Source organism: Leopardus geoffroyi, chromosome X (assembly GCF_018350155.1).
Source record: "Leopardus geoffroyi isolate Oge1 chromosome X, O.geoffroyi_Oge1_pat1.0, whole genome shotgun sequence".
In the NCBI taxonomy this organism is placed as follows: Eukaryota; Metazoa; Chordata; class Mammalia; order Carnivora; family Felidae; genus Leopardus; species Leopardus geoffroyi.
Window position 1 is genome coordinate 17,686,635 of NC_059343.1, and position 22,223 is coordinate 17,708,857.

Consider the following 22,223-nt stretch of genomic DNA (forward strand, 5'->3'; position numbering starts at 1 on the left):
ATTTGTTCAAGTACACCTTCAGCCCCTTTCTGTCTCTTCTTCTTCTTCTGGAATTCCTATGATACGGATATTGTTCCATTTGATTGCATGAGTTAGTTCTCTAATTCTCCCCTCATACTCCTGGATTTTTTATCTCTCTTTTTCTAGCTTCCTCTTTTTCCATAATTTTATCTTCTAATTCACCTATTCTCTCTTCTGCCTCTTCAATCTGTGCTATGGCCACCTCCATTTTATTTTGCCTTTCATTTGTAGCATTTTTTAGCTCCTCACGAGTATATCTTAGTCCCTTGATCTCTGTAGCAATAGATTCTCTGCTGTCCTCTATGCTTTTTTCAAGCCCAGTGATTAATTTTATGACTATTATTCTAAATTCTTGTTCCGTTATATTGCTTAAGTCGTTTTTGATCAATTCGTTAGCTGTCGCTACTTCCTGGAGTTTCTTTTGAGGAGAATTCTTCTGTTTAGTCATTTTGGGTAGTCCCTGCGGTAGCTCCAAACTGCAGGGCACTTCTCCTGTGCTGTCGGGAGTAACTTGTGTTGGTGGGCGGGGCTGCAATCAGACCCAATGTCTGCCCCCAGCCCACCGCTGGGGACACAGTCAGACTGGTGTGTACCTTATATACCCCTCTCCCAGGGGCAGGACTCACTGTGGAGTGGTGTGGCCCCTTTCTGGGCTGCTTGCTCACTGCCAGGCTTGTGGTGCTGCTTCCATGGGATCTGGCCAATGGCGTATTAGCTGGAGTGGATAGGCAAGGTGCACAGGGGTGGTCGGGGCTGGCTTAGCTTGCTTTGCCATGGGTGGTCCCCTGTGGGAGGGGCCCTGCAGCACTGAGAGGGAGGCAGGCCCATCAGAGGGATGGCTCCACAGAAGCACAGCATTGGGCATTTGCACAGTGCAAGCAAGTTCAGTGAAGGGAACTGGTTGCCTTTGGAATTTTTGCTGGGTAATGGGAGAGGGACATGGTGCTTGCCAGCTCCTTTGTTCCCCCGCTGAGCTGAGTTCTGTCTTCCGGGGCTCAACACTCTCCCTCCTGGCATCCTCTCACCTTTCCCGCTTTCTGAGAGCAGAGCTATTGACTTCTAACATTCCAGATGTTAAGCCCTGCTGGCTGTCGGAACTCATGGAGTCCAGCCCCTCTGCTTTTGCAAGCCAGACTTCAGGGGCTCTGCCCTGCCAGGCAGGCTGCCCCTCCACCGCCCCGGCTGGCTCCTGCCAGTCTGTGTAGCACACACCGCCTCTCTGCCCTTCCTACCCTCTTCCGTGGGCCTCTTGTCTACGCTTGGCTCCTGAGGGTGCATTTTGCTAGTCTTCTGGCATTTTTCTGGGTTATTTAGGCAGATGTGGGTGGAATCTAAGCGATCAGCAGGACGCGGTGAGCCCAGCGTCTTCCTACACCACCATCTTCCCAGGTCTGGACTCTCTTAGACCCTTGGGAGGTGAACTGAGAGCTTGGAAGACCCCCTACCACAGTCCCTGGAGCACAGGCAGGGCCTGATTAGGTTCCTCTCTAATGAACTATTACTATCATTGAGCTTCTCTAAAAAATTATTATAATATGTTTGTAAACAAATATTTCTTCATGAAAATCATTAATACACAAAAATTAAAAATGAAAATACTTTTCTACTTCAAGAAAAATGCTTTAATACAGGGGAAAACTTCCAAAAATATCTCAGGAAAGCATTTCAGATATATCATTTAAGTTTAGTTCATATAGTCTCCAAAGGGCAGCTGGGAATGAGCTTTGGAGGGGACCGGCACATGTCCTTCAACTTGCAGAAGGCCTTATCCTTCCTCCAAAGAGTGAGCAATGTGCATATTCAGATGTGATTAAAGATCTTTACAAGGGGAGATTATTTGTGATTATCCCTGTGGGCTCTAAATCCAATCACAAGTGTCCTAATGAGGGAGAGGCAGGGGGATTTGGCCCACACATAATAGGTGGCCATGTGATCTCAGGAGCAGAGACAGGAGTTATAATGGCCACAAATCAAGGAATGACAACAACTACCAGATGCTGTCAGAGGCAAGATTAAAGCCTCCAGAAGAAGCATGGACCTGCCAACACTGTGACTTCAGCCCAGTGATAGTGATTTTGGATTTCTGATCTCCAAAGTTCAAGAAAATAAATTTCTGTTGTTTTAAGCCAAATAAGTGAATAAATAATTTGATATAATTATAAGTTGTTCTTATCTAGCCACTAGAGAGTATCCTTAATAACCTTATAAAAAGATTTCCTACTTAATATACTGCCACACTGGACAAAATCTCCCAAATGCTTCACAAATAATCCATACTCAGATGCAAGAGAATCTGAAGAGAATGTTGTTTTATTTGTGCAAACAAAACCTTTTTACTTGAGAGAATATTGCAATTCATATTTAGTAGTGAATGTTGAATAGACTATTTTTTTAAAAAACAAGCCCATGACTCCAAAAGGAATGTTCTTAAATTCTTAGCAAAGAACATTCAGACTTGTATCACTATTAAATCTTCACTGGTAACATACATAACTTGGTATTTAATGTTTAAGTGTGCAAACTCCTCTGATCCCTCCTTTTTCTCCTCTAAGTTACTTTTCTTAAATTACTATAGAAGAAATAAATCGAAATTTCATATCAAGTAGGTACCCAGTGCTTGTTGAGTTAATAATACAGCTAAATTTCTTCTGCCATTTGCTTCCTTTTTTCATACTCCTAGTATTTTATCTCCCATTTTGCTTATGCATCCCCTCACATATAGCCTGGTGACTTGTAGTTCCATTCTGAACTCTGTCTACTCTAAGCTCTCTAAACACAGGGGAGAATCTCTTTGTGCCACATTGTTCTCAACTGTAAAAGGAGCGTAAGTCAAAATTAGAATTTATTTGGGCCTCAGAGGCTATCTAAAATTCTTTGGGTCTTATGATTTTCTATAAGGTAATAAATAACATTTTTTATTTATATGTGACAATAATGTACATGCTGCTGAATAGTTTGATCAAGGTCATCCTTTGGGCAGGTTAACAAGCTGTTTTTGGAGATGTTTTACAAGTCACAATTAGCTGTTTTAAAATTTAATTGTAACTGGGGTACCTGGGTGGCTCAGTCGGTTGAGCATCCAACTTTGGCTCAGGTCATGATCTCGCAGTTTGTGGGTTCAAGCCCTGTGTCAGGCTCTGTGCTGACAGCTCAGAGCCTGGAGCCTGCTTCGGATTCTGTGTCTCTGTCTCTCTCTGCCCCTCCCCCACTTGTGCTCTGTCTGTATCAAAAATAAATAAAATGTCAAAAAAATTTAATTGTAACTTATGAAATCTTTCCCTAAAGTTTATTTGTGGAGGTCTTATAGTATTTCCTATTGAATGCAGTAAAAAGAAAAAAGCTTATTGATAAATATTTATTCATATAACTTCTTTCCACATTAATATATAGGCAATATTTATGGTGAAATAATAAATATTACTAGAAATTCAAAGTGAGACCGAGGAAAGTAAGAAAACATACTTAGCAAAAAATCAGTATAATTGCTTTAGATATGCTTCATATTTGTGAGCTAATGTAACCATGACAAAAATAAAAATAAGTTTAGTTTCATAATTTCTGTTATAAAAAGGAGAAAGTTTATTGGTTTCACTAAGGAATCATTTTTTTCTTGTACCATATTATAGAAGAAATTTTTTATGTGAGTCATGGAGAGGACACAGAATAAAGCTATATTGGATATGATTTATTTCTTGCTTTTTCATTTTATAGTTGAGTTGTGCTTTCTTTACTCACTTTGAGACTACAGAATTTTTAATAGCATCTACATTCATGACTATGCATGTGCTAATAGAATAGATACTAAAGATAATTATTGATAAAAATGAATTTCACAACTAAATGGACTTGGTTTAAAAGAAAAACATTTATGTGTCTTAGTGATCTTTCTTTCTTGTGTGGCAGAATTCCAAGATATAATGCCCTCATCTTTGCTTGTTCTTATTAGCACCTAACACATTTTATTGTGATTTGTTTATCTGACATTTCCCCAGATCCTCACTTAACTGTGGGTTCTGCTAGGCCAGGAATACTATCTTAGTCATTTGTAATTCTAAATACTAATTTTGTTACCTGTATATAGTAACGTACTCAGTAAATATTTTAGTGAATGAATGTAATACTGAATTTAAGTTTATATGTTTTCTCTCTTTTTATAATTCAGAATTATGGCTTGGAAACAGAGAATCTAAAAACCCTTTCTCACAAGTTGAATGCATCTGCCAAAAATCTACAGAATTTTATAACAGGGAGGAGAAGGAGTGGCCATTATGATGGGAGAACCAGCCGAAAATTGCCAAATGACTTTTTGACTTCAGTTGTGGACCTGATAGGAGCAGCCAAGAGTCTGCTTGCCTGGTTGGACAGGTAAAATCTTCCACATGTTTCATAAGTAATCCTCCTCAGGTACTAGCTTGAATATAACATTATTTCATGTATTCTTGTGAAAGGATTGGACAGGTAGAGGAATATCAAGTGACAAGTGTCTAATTATGATTCACCACAATATAAGGGTATCATCAAATAGATATTAATTGTTTGTAAAGTTTTATATCTACGTAGCCAATTAATAAGTAGTCCCTGACACTTTCAGAATACTTTAACTGCTTTATAAGCAAAATCATTTTCGCCTGTCATAACAAGATTTATACAACTGTTTTGTCTCCTAATTTTCTTTATTCTTTGAATTAATTGGTCATATTTAAGGAAGTGACCATTAGGATTCTATTTGCTGTTTTAAGTAAGGTAATTAGACACTGACACTTTCATAGATTGCATTGCATGTCTTCTTACCCTTGCTTTATTCATCCTTTGTTATTACTCACGTTGCACAATCTTAGATATCATAAACATAGTTTTAGGTTTTTTTTCTAGTTTAGTTTTTATTTGTCTTGGAACACATAAAATAACAAAAGGTTTCATGATATAAAATGAAAAAGATTAAAATTGAATATGTGATTAAACATTGTAATGGTAAAACAAATTACAATTTAAAAAATTAAGCTCTTTATTTTCATTTTTAGAATTTTGTTGTAAGAGATATGTACTATGTTATAATGGTTACATAACCAAATTTTAAAAAACATTTTATCTCTCATAAGAAACTCCAGCAATATAAAATTTTACCAGAATTCTTTCTTCCCCAGTAGGATATATATCATATATAACATTTTGGCTTTTTAAAAATATGAGGCCTTATATTATAAATAAAGTATTTGTATTTTTAAAGTAAAAGTTAAGATAATTTACCTTTATTCTATATTATCTAAATTTATATATATTAATAATAACATACAGCATGATGATAATAAATCCAGATCTTAATACTAAGCTCTGTGTTATTAGCTTTTTGACAATTAATTGGTGGACAGCATGTTTCTTTTCCATTATGACATGATTAAAATTTAATTCTCATCATTGTCTAAACTACATTTATCAACTGATTAAATTGTTTACATTTTAAATATATAAATTCTACAAGTTTCATAATGATCTTTAGGTAAAATATATTTAACATATGGCTTAGTCCTTAAGCAATGTAATATATTTGTTTCAGAAGGCTTCTCACTAATTAGAAAGTGTAAAGAACACATACTCAATTTTTGTTATATCCTCTTAAACTATCATCTGCTCTATAATTGTGAATTTGCTTGGTCTCAATATTTGTATTTAGTAAATTTCATTATATATATTTTTTACACTGGTACTTGTGAAATATATTAATAAAAAGAATAATTAGAGAATGTTGTTACTTTTTTGTGGCAGATATGGCTGTTTATAAAAACATACAAAAAGCTTCTAGAACACTACGATAGTTTCTCACATTTTATTGTATTACATAATTTTTTATGGTAACGTTATTTTTATCATGTAAGAAGATGCTTTTAGTAAATGCCAGTTAACCTACAAACACATATGAGTGCATACACACGTACAAAAAACACATACAAACACATGCATAAAAATCCATTAAGTCAATCAATGGTGTTTTGAGTTTGTTTCATAGAAAGAGAAAACATGATAAAAAGCCTGAAGGAAATAATTTAAATCATCTGCTTGGCTTTCATTGCTGCAAAGGTTTTCACAATGCTTATTTTGTATTCCATCATACCACGATGATTGATTAAATCAAAGACCATTTAACATTTTGACCGTAAAAATGAAATATGTACTTGGAAGAAAAAAAAGACAATATTATGATAACTTTAAAATCATCTGCTGAGACTGTAAATTGAAAAAAGAAACTGAAGTTTATATTTTGAAGATCTTTCACAGAAAAGTTCAGGTCCAGGCTGGCTTGACTATAATGATGATCCTTGTTAAGTTTTAAAGAGGAAAGAAGGAGAAAAAAATTTTTTTGCCATGCTAAGGCACTTGGACTTATGCTGAAGGCCTTGGGAACCTGTTTAGGGTCATTGTGTTTAGACCTGTGGATTTTGATAATTACTAGAGCTGTAGTTTTAGGAAAAATTAAGGAAGAGTAAGGGTAAAAGAAGGAAAACTAACTTAAGAGGCTATTTTAGGAATTAATCATGCTGCTGCTACATCAGTTAATCATGCTGATGATTCTGATGCTAATACCTCCAGCCACACTCATTTAATCAAAGCAATCCTAGGAGGGTTGTCTTCATTTCATAGATAGGACAACTAGCACTTATAGAGGTTAAATTCAAAACCAAATGGCAAGTAAGTGGTGGAGCCATGATTCAGTCCAGGCATCTGACTACAGAGTTGATCCTGCTCTTTACTGAAGTTTTTAATTAGAGAAACAACAGTGAAGATGGAATAATGTCAGAGATATTTATGCAGACAAATAAGAATCCAGGACAGGTAAGATCTAGAGACTATGGGAGGCATCTAGGTATCTGACTTGGCTGGCCCAGTTGATGTTGATGCCATTATCAATATAGGAGGAACAGGTTATGGTGGAAGATGAATGTTGAATTGAGTGTCAGGCATGATAAATTGTGCAAAGGTCTTTAGAGTATTGCTGCTCAGAAAAGATGTATGATCAATAGAGATTTGGGAATAGTTAAAATAGAGATGATAAAGTCATGGATATATTAATATGGTGGTTTAAGGAGCTTTTTAGAATGGATTCCTTTTATCCTGCTCCATTTGTGTTCCATAATATTTATACCCTTCTAAGACTATATAATTTACTTATATATTATTGTTTCTGTCTGATTATATAATGTATGCTTCAAGAGAGCAGGGATATTCATCTGATTTGTTCACTGCTGTCAGAATTATCTAGAAGAGTTCCTGGCCTGTAGTGGGTGCTCAATAAATATTTTGAGTAAAAGAAGAGAACTGGGATAGGAAGTGAGCTTTGTGAACCACCAACAACTGAAGGTTGAGTAGAAATGCTGCTTGTGGAAAAAAATGAGAAGGCATAACCGAAAAGGTAGGAGAGAATTAAATGAGAGTGGGGTCATGGAAGCCAAGGGAACAAAGAGGTTTTCTTAAATTTTTGTGGGTTTTTTTTTTTTTGAGAATTCAGTATTGGTTTTTTTTCCCAACTTTATTGAGCTGTAATTGACGTATAACTGTGTAAGTTTAAGGTGTACAACATGGTGATTTGATACACATATATATTGTGAAATGATTACTGCAGTAGGATTAGTTAACACATCCATCACCTTTTTTTGTGCGAGTAGTGAGAACATTTAAGATGGAAGTAAAGAGTTTTATGGGGAAAAGGAAGAGGTCTGTAAGATCAAATGCTGCTAAGTGATTAGGTAGGGTAAGGACTGAAAGTGTGTGGTGCATGAGGGAATCAGGATATATGTGTTGTCCAGTTTAGTGGTTTTATTTAGAAGTCATGAAAACTGGAATGCGTGAGTTGGTTATGAGTTAAAAGTGAGAACTCCTCTATGGGGCGCCTGGGTGGGTCAGTTGTTTAAGCTTCGGACTTCAGCTCAAGTCATGATCTCAAGGTTCCTGAGTTTGAGCCCCTCATCAGGCTCTGTGCTGACAGCTCAGAGCCTGCAGCCTGCTTCCGATTCTGTGTCTCCCTGTCTCTGCCCCTTGCTCACTCACATTCTATCTCTCTCTCTTTCCAAAATAAATAAACATTAATTTTGTTTTAAAAAAAAGTAAGTGAGATCTCCTCTTTGAAGAAATTTTTCTTTGAAGTGGTGTGTAGTTTGGAATAGTTTTGTGTAATATTAACTTCCCCTTTTCATAAATTCTTAATCCCATAGTGGTGCTAGGAAAGAGGAAAGGTAAATGATGAATGGTTACTTCTTTATTTGGGAGCTTAACTTTGCTTCCTCCTCTGCCATGGATTGTATGAATATCTTAACTGTTCCTTGGCTAAATTTCAGAAGGTCCTGAAATCAATTTAAATGTAATAGAACTTTATCTGTAACCATGCCAGGTGAAATGTTTAGGCTGTTTGTTTTCCTGACAAGTAACCCAGACTTTTGTCAGAGATTATTAGTGGGTTTGTATTTAAGTTATATTTTTATTCCTTTCAAAGAAAAAAAATGTTTTCTAGGTAGCAACAAGAACACAAGACAACACTTCACATGTCCTCTTGTTTCATTATGTCCTACAAGCTACACAGGAAACAAAACATAATCATTGCTAGAATAGCCACAAGAGCAGTGTTCTAAATTACCATTATTTTGAGTCCCAGCCAAAATGCATCATGAAATAGTGCAGAGGAGTAGAAGGCTGAGAAAGAGTTGAATTTCAGCTCTCCCTCTAGTCCTGGGTAATCTTGAACATTAACTTCTGTTTTTATTTTCTTTTTAGAATAGGATGTAAAACCTGCAGAATTTGAAGTTCTCTTCTAAGCACTAATATTCTATAATTCATTGACCTTGTTCACCAAAGCTATATGAGCAATATATCCAACTTATTTCCTTCTAAATAATATCAAAGAATGAACACTAACAACATTTGTTAATTACTTATAGAATCATGATTTAACTCCCTGCCTCTTCTCCTCTTCTCTAAATAAATTTAGTTAATATTTTTAAGTTCTAGAACAAAACTAATCTCTTTATGCTTTCTTTATAAAATGTAAGACTGTGCCTTGTTTATTTTTGTTTGCTTTTGAAGAACATAAAACTTAGGTATTTAATTATAAAATTCCATAGAAATGATGTTGACCAAAATTTCTTAATATTTTGATCTGTTGATGTAGATTTATTTTAATTTAAAGAAACAGTGATATATATTTTTTCATCAAAAATTTTTTTGCATTTGGGGAGAATTTGCATGCACAGCAATATGATATGGGTTTATTACAATTTCTTTTGTATCACTTTAAGGGGGAAAAAGGAAAAGAAACAATAGGTGAAAATCTTTAATATATTTGTAGATACTGAACTAGATGCTTTCTATATATCAACTCATTGAATTCTCATAAGGCAGGTATCATTATCTCCATTTTACATATGAAACAGTAAGTAATTTGCCTAAAGTCATTCATCTTGCATGAAAATTAAAATTTGAATCTATTTTTGTCTGATACCAAAGTGCTTCTTGTTTCTCATTTGTGATTTTCCTTTGTCATGCTACATCTCCTTTCGAATGTTGACTAATTCTCAGAAACCTTGAGGAAGTTATTCTTAGAAATGCTGCATAAATAAACATTTATTTTCATTTTGGTATTGCTCTTCAAGTGCTGAACAAGAGTGCAACTTTTCTCTTTTTTTTTTTTTTTTGCCTGGATACTTAAAAATCACTATATAGAATTTTTATTTGTATAAAGTGTAGTTCACATTCTACTTTGAAGTCCTCAGTGAGATATCTTTTAAATCGTTGAAAACCTTTTGAATGTTTAAGAATTAAAAGTTACAGAAAAAATGTTTGCAATTCACAAAAACTTCAATTTCAGTGGAGCTTTCATTCAAATAAAATTCATTTTTAAAAACCAGCTCCTTACATTTCTTCTTAAAAATTTTTCTTTAATGTTTATTTATTTTTGAGAGAGAGAGAGAGACAGAGCACAAGTATGAGAGGGGCAGAGAGAGACACACACACACACACAGAATCCCAAGCAGGCTCCGGGCTCTGAGCTGTCAGCACAGAGCCCAAAGCGGGACTCGAGCTCAGAACCATGAGATCATGACCTGGGCCGAAGTCTGACACTTAACCTACTGAGCCACCCACGCACCCCTACATTTGTTAAATCATATAAAATCAAATGGTGACAAAATTGCTTTTTTTCTCCCATTTTAAATATTAACTTGAATGAAGCAGCAGCCTTTTCCAGAGGAAAAGCTTCAGACATGAATCACATTTGGTAGCTTTACTGTTTATTTTCAATGCATGGTTTACTTGTCTATTTTTAACCTGAATCCTGCTGTTCTTCACACCTCATCTTTCCTACAGTTTTATATGGCTTTGCCAAGTCAATCTATACTTGCGGGTTTATGGATTACTGTATTTATCACGATGTACAGTAACATCATTAACAGTATTCTAAGTATTATTTATAGAAAAAGTTTATTTTGCTATTTATACTGAAAGTTTATTATTTTCTCTCATTTTTAGTATTAATATATAATTCTAATGTTTCTAAAATACCTTTCAAGACCATTCTGTTTTGCAGTGATCAATGAGATATCTTTTTATATCATTGAAAACCTTTTAAATGTTTAAAGCATAAGAGTAGGGTGATAAGGAAAAAATATTTTCTTTGAAATCTTTAGCCTTATCTAAAAAAATGGTTGAACTGATTTCTTTCATGATGGGAAACTATAGGACAAAAATGAATTCTATACCAGGAAAAAAATTATAAAAACCAAACTACCACAAACAGTACCACATACTGTGGCCCATTCTTTGGTCTTCTTTCCTCTCCTGTGCTCACTGCTCTCACTTGGTACTTGTTCCAGAGAGAAGCACTAATGTTAGCACTGCTGCTGTTCATGGACTGCCCCTCAGGCTCAGCAGTGCCAGCCTAAGAAATAGTAAGGCATTCCAGATGTCCTTTTTAACTTCTTAGCTTTTTAACTTTCCTTATTGGCTTCTAATTTGCTTAGCATTTCTGAACCATTAATAACTTTTCCATAAATGTAATACTTTTGTTTGAAAAGAACATATAAAGAATACTGTCTTAGAGGGTCTTCAACATTTGCATTTGCAAGAGGTATAAGCATTGTATTATCTACATGATGATTTAAGAGGAACAGTTGCTTAACTTTTAAGTTCTAAATAGGATAGTTCCTGTAGTGGCCATTTATTAATGAGCCAAGAATTTCTTTTTAACTTTCTGGCCTCAAGAAGCTTTCCTGCCATGAATTTAATTTCCTTTACTTGGAGTCACTATGTTCTTTTTTTAAGTAGGCTGAGCTCTAGCTTGGTTTTTTTTTCCAGACTGAAGAATAAATTCCTCTCTTTTTTTTTTTTATGTTTTGTTTATGAACTCATCATGCTCATTTACTCTACAAAGATCTGTTTCTGTATCTCAGATGATCTTTAAGTCATGATGGAGTAATCATCTTTGGTAACTCACAAAGATTGGAACTCTGTCTGTCATTCTTCATTTATTTATGTATGTGTATAGCCAAAAATCATCATACCAAACATTAATATCTTCACAATAAGAATAGTTCTTTAGTATGGTTGTACATGATTTGCCTTTGAAATAAAAACTTTAGGGGAATTCACTAAAATAGAAAATCAGTGTTTTATTTGGTTTATGTCTAGTTTCCCCCAGATTTTTTGACATTTAATTTTGAGCAAGAAGCTTATGTTACATGAAATGTGAGTGGTCAAGAAAGTGGAAAACACCTTAGAATTCAGTTTGCTACAGGCATTCTGTCATCAAATAGATTCTTCGTTTTATATATTTTGAAGATCAAATTTATGGGAAAAACCATGCTGTATTTCATCTTATCACTTTTGAATGAAGTTTTGAAATTTTATTAACAGACTTTGACCTTTTCGAACCTAGGAACCCAAACTCTTTGCACTCATGCCAGAGCATTTTGAATTCTTAATTAAAATGCCAATTTGTATGCTTCAGTGCAGTAAAAATGGCCTTTAGTTATTTTTTAATGATTTTGTCTTAAAAGTGTTATATTTTACATATTTTTTTAAAAAATGGTTTTAATGAGGCCTAATTTACATTCTGTAAAATTCACCTGTTTTAGGTGTACAATTTAATGAGTTGTAGTAAATTTAGATACACCTATGCAGTAAATATCTCTACAATCCATTTTAGAAAACTATCATGAGAATAGATTTTTTAAAGTTGGTTCCTCACAAAGAGGTTAATTTTTAACTGAGAACATAGATTAATCAATTGCATACATTTTTTTCCAATTGAATTCTTAATGTCTCTTTCTGTTTTAGTAAATTATGATGAAAAATATACTGAGTTTTGGAATATAGATTAGTGGAAGACAGCCCATAATAGGCTGTGCTATATAGAATCATTTAGAAAACAATATGTTAAAACCACTGACAAAAGAAAGACTCATTTAACAAATAGTATTGGGACACTAGGTAAAGTCTTTGGAAAATAATAATAAAACACTACCTTTTGTTTATTAAATCATTTTAATTATATAATTTATTTAAGTGGAAAGCAAATCCATAAGAAAATTATAGAAAATATAGACAAAAAATAATTGCTAGATGTACAAAGACTTAAGTGTTTTAAATATGGAATAAAATACAAATGAACATACTAATTAACTTCTACATAAAACTTAAAAATGTGTCAAAGTATAACAAAGATGACAAACTGGAAAAAATAAATACTTGCAACAAACATATGAGAGAAGCAGAGTATTGATGTGTACTATGTGAATATTACATGCATATTTTTAATATCAAAATGTAAGAGATGAGCATATAGACATTTGAAAAAAGAGGAAACAAATTGCTAAGATTTATGTACCAAACAATAGAGTTTCAGAGTACATGAAGTAAAAATTGATAGAACAAGAAGAAAAAGGCAAATCCACAGGTATAATCTGATACTTCCTATCCACTCTCTCAAAATTAATAAAACTACCAGACATAAAGTCAGTAAGAATTAGAAGAACTGAATATCACCACCAAACAACATTATATAATTGACAATTTTAGAGTATTTAATCCAACAAGAGCAGAATACAAATTATTTTTACGTGCCCATTGGCGTATTCTCCAAGATAGACAATATCTGCCTCATAAAGCATACTTCAACACAATTTAAGAGAATTAAAATCCAGTTAGAGTGTATTCTATAACTGTAATGGAATCAAACTAGAAATCAAACTACACACTTCTAAGTAATCCATGGATAAAAGAGGAAGTCTCAAGGGAAGTAAAAAAATATGTTAAACAATGAGAAGAGAACAAATCATAATTTTTGTGGCACACAGATAAAGCAGTGATGAAAGAGATGTGCATAGGACTGAATGCTTATATCAGAAAAGAGATCTCATCAATCAGCTAAGTTTCCATCTTAAGAGAATAGGAAAGTAATTGCTAATCATTGTGTGTAAATTTTCAGTTAAGCAAGATGAAAAAGTCCTAGAGGTCTTCTATAAAATATTACACCTGTAGTTAACCCGTAGTTTTTATTGTACTTGTAGTTAACAATATTTTCTTGTACATTTAAGGTTTTGTAAAGAGGGTAATCTTGTGTTAAGTATTCTTACAATAAAATAAAAGAAAATGGAAAAATAAGAAAAAAAATAAGCCTAAAGCAAGCAGAAGAGGGTAATAATGACAAAAGATCAAAAATCATTGAAACTGAAAACAGAAACACAATGGAGAAGTCAGTCAAAATAAAAGGATCATAAAGGAATACTACAAATAATTCTTTATACATAAATTTGACAGCTTAGATTAAATCGACCAATTACAATTCCTTGAAAAACACCAACTATCAAAACTTACCTAAGATCAGATAGATACTCTGAATAATCCTGTAAGTATTAAAGACATTGAATTAGACTTAGAAACCTTGTGTAATGGGGTATAAAAGGTCCAGGCCCAGATGATTTCCATGGTGAACTCTATATATTTAAAGAGGAAATAACACCAATTCTACAGTCTGTTCCAGAAAAAGGATAAGTAGGTAATCTTCCATCTCAATTTATGAGATGATCATGATCCTGATCTCAATACTCAATGAAGACCATAAAAAAAAGAAAACTACAGACCAACATTTCTCATGAATTTACATGTTAACTTGTTAACCTACAAGTTAAAATCCTCCACAAAATATTGGTAAACCAAATCCAACCATATATAAATAAAATTATATACTGTGACAAAGTGGGATTTATTCCAGGTATACAAGGCTCCTTTAACACTTAAAAATAAATCACTATGGGGATGCTTGGTTGGCTCAGGTAAGCATCTGACTCTTGATTTTGGCTCAGGTCATGATCCAAGGGTCGTGGGGTAGAGTCCTGCATTAGAGCCTGCTTAAGGTTCTCTCTCTTCTACCTCCCTCGCTCTTTCTCTCTCTAAAAATAAATAAGTACATAAATGGATTTAAAATTATATCAGTGTAGTCCACCTCATAAGTGGGTTAAAAAATGAAAATCATATGATCGTAACCGTTAATGTATAAAGAGCATTTGGTAATGGTAATTGGTAATTTGGTAATTGGTAATGAATGGGTATCCTGTACCCATTCTTTAGAAAACTACTCAGAAGTTTAGCAACAGATTGGTAATACCTGAACGTGATATAAAGCATATATAAAAAGGAACAGCTAAACTTCTACTTCCCTTAAGAAACTGAATGGTTTTCTCCTAAGACTGGGAATACGGTAATGCTATGTGCTCTCACCTCTCCTATTTAATAATCTGTTGGAAGTCACATTCAGTGCAGTAGGCAAGAAAAGAAATAAAAGGACTAGAGATTGGAATGAAAAAACAAAACTTCCCCTATTTGCAGATCATATATATCCCTGTGTAGAAAATTCCAAGCTATCTACAAAACATGTTAGAACTAGTAAGTAAATAGCAAGGTTGTAGGATACAAAGTCCGCACACAAAAGTTAATTGTATTCCTACATACTAACAATGAATAACTGGAAACCAAAATTAAAAATGTACAATTTACAGTTGCTCCAAAAGTAGTGAGTTGCCTACATATAAATTTAGCAAAATATCTATAGGATCAGTATGTGAAAACTATAAAACACTGATGTGGAAAATCAAATGACATAAATGAGACACATACTCTATACTGTATTCATAGGTTGGAAGTCTCAGTAAAAATGTCAATTCTCAAGTCTCCCTACATATATAAGGAAATTCATATAGAAATTCCCACAGGGGTTTTTTAATAGCCACAGGCTATATGATTCTAAATTTATATTAAAGAGCAAAGAAACAAGAATAGATCATCAATTTTGAAAAATAAATTACTCAATTTTAAGTATTATATAACCATTGTAATCAAAATTGGTATTGGTGACAGGATCAACACCTAGATTTTTGATTGTGGAGAATGGATAGCCTTTCAGCAAATGGTTTTGGAACACTTGGATAGGCATCAGGGCAAAAAGTGAAACTCGAGTCAGACCTCACACATTATATAAAAGTTGACACTAAAATGAATTACAGAGCTAAAGGTGAAACATATAACTATAAAAATTTCGTTACAAAATATGACTTTGGGTCACGTGAAGATTTTCTCAGATATAGCCCTAAAGGTCTAATCCAGAAAAATTATCAAGTTTGACCTAAAATTAAAAACCTGGTATGCTAAAGTTCCTGTTAAGGGGTTGGAAAGATAAGCTATGGCTCATTCTAGGGACTGAGAAGAAATATTACAGGTCACCTATTCAACAAAGAATTTGTATACAAAATGTGTTAGGAACTCTAAATTCAATAGTAAGAATACCAAAAATCCAAATAGAAAATTGGCAAAGGGCTTAAGGAGACATTTCACTAAAGAGTGACATATATATATATATATATACACACACACATATATATATATGCACAAATATGCACATGAAGATGTTCAGCATCACTGATTAGGAAACCATTCAGGAAATACAGATAACTCTTAGATATAAATATATATAAATATAAATTAGATATAAATATAAATAGATTTCTAAGTAAATATAGAAAAAAACACCTTGGGGGATTAAAGACCTGAATGTAAGACCTGAAACCATAAAAATCCTAGAAAAGATCACAGGCAGTAATTTCTGTGACATTGGCCATAGCAAGTTCTTTCTAGCTATGCCCCCTGAGGTAAGGGGAAAAAAAGCAAAAATGAACTATTGGGACTACATCAAAATAAAAAGCTTCTACACAGTGAAGGAAACAACAAAACTAAAAGGCAACCTACTGAATGGGAGAAGATATTTGCCAATGACATATCAAACAAAAGGTTAGTATCCAAAATATATAAAGAACTTATAAAACTCAACACCAAAAAAACAACCAATTAAAAAAAATGAGAAGACATGAACAGACATTTTTCCAAAGATGTCCAGATGGCCAATGATCACATGAAAAGTTGATCATCATCACTTACCATCAAGGAAATGCAAATCAAAATTACAATGAGATATCACCTTACATCTGTCAGAATGGCTAAGATCAACAACAGAAGAAACAAAAGGTGTTGGTGAGGATGTGGGGAAAAAAGGAACACTCCCACACCCTTGGTGGGAATGCAAACTGGTGCAGCCACAGTGGAAAACAGTATAGAGGTTTCTCAAAAAATTAAAAATACTATTACCATAGGATCCAGTAATTCCACTACTGAGTATTTACACAAAGAATATGAAAACACTAATTCAGAAAGATAAAGGCACCCCTATGTTTATTGCAGCATTATTTACAATAGCTAAAACATGGAAGCAACCCAAGTGTTCATGGATTTATCCATTTATCTAATGGATAAAGAAGTGGTATATATACACAATGGGATATTATTCAGCCATAAAAAAGAATGAAATTTTGTCATTTGCAACAACATGAATAAACCTGGAGGATATAATGCTAAGTGAAATAAGTCAATCAGAGAAAGACAAATACCGTATGATTTCACTTGTATGAAATTTAAGAGTCAAAAAGAAATGAGCAAAGGGGGAAAAAAGACAAAGCAAGAAACGAACTCTTTTTTAATATTTTTTAATGTTTATTTTTGAGAGAGAGAGAAGGAGAGAGAAAGGGAGAAACAGAGGATGAGCAGGGGACGGGGAGGGGCAGAGAGAGAGACACACACACACAGAATCTGAAGCGGGCTCCAGGCTCTAAGCTGTCAGCACAAAGCCTGATGCAGGGCTCGAATTTACTGCGAGATCATCACCTGAGCCAAAGTCGGTCGCTTAACTGAATGAGTCACCCAGGTACCCCCAGCAGACTCTTAACTATAGAGAACAAACTGATGGTTACCAAAGGGGAGGTGGGTGGGAGGATTAAGGAGTGCACTTGTCATGATGAGTGGGTGATTAAAATAAAACCAGAAAAAAATGTCTTGGGAAAATAATTACATAGCTAATAGAATGGCCAATATGAAAAATACATGAGTGAAATATAAGCTTAAAAATCGCCAATAAAGGACTTCTCTCTTATATGAACCCATGTGAGAGTGGGAGGTGCTTGAGTTGTAGTTTCCTAGAAGAAACAAATTGTTTGTAACCAGGAAGTGGTTCCATATAAGCCTTCCCAGTAAATTGCCTGAAGAGATATCAAAGAGTAGGCCTAAAGCACTAAGGATTCAATAATTTTACTAAATTTTCACCTCCATACCTTCTTTTATATTACTGACTTATTTTCTTTTCATTAAACTGGGCCTCCTAAATCCTGTAAGCTTTGGCCTTACAAAACCTCATTGTCATTCACAGATGAGAGAGGTTAAGAAGTAATGGAAAGTCATTGTGAATTCATTTGGTGACAAAATGCTTGCTTGCTTGCTGCTATTTGTTCATAACAACCTTGTAAATATAAATCTTATATCAGAATATATTTATTATATATGTACCAAGTTGTTTTAAAAAGGCTATGAAGTGACATAAATGATTGGTTTAGTACAAGATAAAACCTAGGTAAGTCGATAGAGGCAGTATATTAATGTTTAACTCTGTTGACTTGTGGGCTCAGACTTCCTTGGTTTGAATAGCAGTTCTACAACTTACTAGTTGTTACCCTTTTTGTCAGCGTTCTCATCTGTAAAATGGGAATAATAATAGTGCCTATTGACATAAGAGTTTTTGTGAAAATAACTTAGTACATGTAAAGCATTCAGAACAGTAACTGGCACATAGGTCTTCAGTGTTGGCTGTCAGTGTTAGCCCTGAATTGTGAGTATTTCAAGAAGGTAATGTATTGAAAATTTTCATTTGAAAATAAACTAAAATGTTGTCTTTGCCTAAAGTACTCCTTTATTTGGTGTTTTATTGTAGACGTAGTGTAGACGCCTTCTACATACCGAAGAACCAATAAATATTAAGAACTAAAAAAAGAAATTTGATAGAAAGCAAACATTACGTTTCTTGAATTTAATTCTGTTCTAAGCCATTTCCTGAATCTTTTTTCTTAAATATGTCCTGAATATTGTTTTTCACTACGTAAACTTCAGAACAACTCGTTTCCTATTATTCAAGATCTTAACTTTAGGCATTGCATTTTAGGCCTTGCAAAATCTGTTCCTATTATTCACTATTTTTTTTTTCCTTTTCCCTTTATAGGTCACCATTTGCTGCTGTCACAGACTATTCAGTTACAAGGAATAATGTCATACAGCTCTGCTTGGAATTAACAACAATTGTGCAACAGGTATTAGCTGGCAACATTTCCTGCTCTTAATTTATTATCTATTTCATATTCAAACAATGAATAGTATTCCTTTTTACCAAGAGTTTGTAAGATACTGGTTTGGGAGTTTCTACTTAAAGACAAATGGTTCTAAATAAACCAAATATGTGGTTTGGGAAACTATTCATATATCCCAATAAACAAGCATTTTATTTACCAGAAGATGTAAAAATGTAAAAATATACTGAACTTCTAGAGAAATCATTATAAGATCATAAGTCTGGTAATCTCACATTTTAGTGGGGAGGACTGTACTGCCTTTCACAAAATTAAATTTCCCCATTTAGATAACACTCTAAGACTTTTGCTCTAAGACACTGTTCTTTATTAGTACAATTATTAGTTTCATTTATATATTGCACATATGAAAAAAATACTCATAATAGCTTTTAACAGTGATCCCTTTATGTGACCTGATTTTATTTTTACTTTGAATATTATCCAAACCAGGGATCCCCAAATCAAATGCCTTCAGGAGTACCGCCACTAATATAAATCAAGCCAGGCATGAGATATGGAGAAATCATAGAGTGATGAATTGACTAGTACATATTTTATAAAATTTAATTAAATCTAATAATGAAACACATCTGAGAAGTCTGAAGCCTGCAGCCACCATGCTGTGTAAGCCCTGATGGCAGCCTCTTGCTGACGCTGCTTTCTTGGGTGCTGCTATTTGTTAACTAACCTATCCAGTGTTTCAGAAAGAAAGCAGACAATAAAATAAGATGATACAGGAGATCTGGGGGAAAACTGATGATTTAATTTTTTATTCTACTCCCTGTCTTTTATTACCAGGGATAATTATAGGAAGGAGGGTAACTTTGTGACTTTTAATTGTGGAACACATCAGACATTCATCAATGTTATATCATGGCATTGATAAAGTCAACAACTCTTTGTTACTCAGAGACATGCATGGAGAGAGTGAACATTTTTTATGAGCTTTGAGATACAGTCTCACTGCATGTCTTTATATTTGATATCAGTAAATGTAATTTCTGAATTTACAAGGTCTCAACTGGATGATGGGGAGAAGAGTGGCGTTTTAGGACAAGACTCAGCAAACATTTTGTAGAAGATAGATATTAAGTATTTAAGGTTTTGTAGGCTGTGTAGTGTAGGCAATAAGGTCCTTTTGAAACTACTCAACTCTGCTGTTTTAGTGCAAAAGCAGCGTTAGACAATGTGTAAATGAATGGGTGTGGCTATGTGCCTATAAAACTTGTTTTGCAAAAAAAAAAAAAAAAGCTGCAGATTGAATTTGCCCCTTGGGCCATCTTTTGCTGACAAGCGTTCTATGGCATTGTTAGTCCAGTGTGGTCTGCGGACCAGCAGCATTATGATCCCAGGAGTAAAAAAGCAATAATATAACCTATGGGTTATTATTCTTACCCATGACATTTTTTAAAAATGTATTTTTTAAAACTCGATTTCTTTTAAAGGCATTAAACTTAACCAAAGATTTGAGATATGGACAACAGTGTATTAATTTCTTTCTTTTACTATGAGAGAGAAATTCTCTCTGATTTAGAGATGCATATTACACAGTATTTTTATAGTACTCTTCATACCTTTTAATATAGATTTTGCTCATTAGCAATCTGTATTAAACAATCATAATAATATAAGAATTATTAACTGCTACATGAGAAGATCTGTGATAACTGTATTATGTGTGTTATTTAAGCTTTTTATTTATACATGAGACCCAAAACAATGAATAGATGGTGAAGTTGAATGTGAGAATTAAAAGTTTATTTTTCAAGTTTTTATACATGAGAAACTCCTATTGTCAATTCTATGAGAATGCCATCCATCTGATATCTTGCCAAGTAACTTCATTTCCAAGCATAATTATGACAGAAAGTGGGAATTTTTCAGTTCTTGTGTCTCCTCCAAACATCTGGACCTGGATAGCCTATTTAAAAGTTTACTTTTGAGTAATTGGCTGACTCTCTGTTGCCTTAAAAACGAAGACTGCAAATCTAAATGGCAATTATGATGTTTTCTTGAAAATCTTGAAGAAGAGTACTCAGGTGTATTCATTTTCCCTTAATTAATGCATAATGTTTTCTCACATCAAAAAGGGATCAACAAAGTGATCTTGAAAAAAATTACCTTTAAGTGTACAGTGAGATCATATATGGAGAGTTTTCTATGTTTAGAACTCACAGGTTCCAAAACATACCTTTGTCATTCTAACCTTCAGATGTTACATTGAGAAGAATGGCTGAAATGATTTTCAGTGAATTAAGATTTCCTGTAGAGAAATTGTCCAGTGGTGGAAGTGTGATTTCTGTCAGATATGACTAACTCCCACCTATTCTGCAATTTCTAAGAACATACCATCTAAATAACAAGTGATTCAGCTTTTGTTCCAGAATGTATGAATACCTGCTATTGACAATTACTTCATAACAAACATATGCCATTCTGATATTACCCTCAAAGGCTTATTTGTGCTGTCAACGCAACCTTTAACAGATGTACTATGTGGCTCAACATTCTCCTTAGGAATTTACTTTAAGACACTAATGGGTTTAAGTTTTGCTGTTTATAGCTCAGGAAACATGGTAGAGTATAGAGACATGCTTTCAGAAGTTGAACTTGATGTACATTCTGTCTTGCCCAAATACAGAATTATTGAAAACACTCCAAATAATTGAAATATTCCAAATATACTCAGATGTAGAAGGACCTTCTGTACTTTCCACCCACTATACACTCTGGTTTAAAGAGGATGCCTTGCCGTTCTTAGGACATTTTGTTCTAACATTACCTGTTTCTATTTTTTAAAGTTCAGTAGCTCTTCTGCCACAGTTCCTTCTACCTCACTCTCATTTTCCTATCACATGTCCTGTTCCACTCATCACCTTTAAGATGCTTCTGAACAAAGACCTCTATACATAGGTAGTTTTGGTTCTTGCCTTGCCCACTCCTTCCCAACTTGTACCTGACCAGATTACTTAATTCATCTACTTTAACTACATCCTTTCTGTTGTATCTTAAGGGAAATGTTAAGATACCAATTTCTCTTCATAAAATACATCTTCCTGACATCCTGATGTAATTTACTTATAAGTATAGAATCGATTACTTTCAGACTAGTCATCCCAAAGCCCAGCTTTAATTTTGTCACTTTTAGCAATTTTCCTCTAGTTTCCAAATTGATTACAAACTCCTTTCTTTGGAATTCAAGGGCATTCCAAGTATGGTCCTACCATAATTTCAGTTTTACCTTCCAGTACTACCATATATCTTTTTTTTTTTTCAACGTTTATTTATTTTTGGGACAGAGAGAGACAGAGCATGAACGGGGGTGGGGGGGCGCAGAGAGAGAGGGAGACACAGAATCGGAAACAGGCTCCAGGCTCTGAGCCATCAGCCCAGAGCCTGACGCGGGGCTCGAACTCACGGACCGCGAGATCGTGACCTGGCTGAAGT

General features: G+C 34.0%; 1 protein-coding gene across 6 annotated transcripts in view; it reads left to right on the top strand.

Annotated features, from left to right (window-relative positions):
- CNKSR2 (connector enhancer of kinase suppressor of Ras 2) overlaps window positions 1-22,223 on the top strand; it is a 298,383-nt gene that overhangs the window by 84,918 nt on the left and 191,242 nt on the right. For all 6 annotated transcript variants that reach the window (XM_045472191.1, XM_045472189.1, XM_045472190.1 and 3 more), the window contains exons 3-4: window positions 4,184-4,386; window positions 18,650-18,737. In XM_045472191.1, coding sequence (XP_045328147.1) covers window positions 4,184-4,386; window positions 18,650-18,737 — 291 coding nt within the window. The remainder of the gene's footprint in view (window positions 1-4,183; window positions 4,387-18,649; window positions 18,738-22,223) is intronic.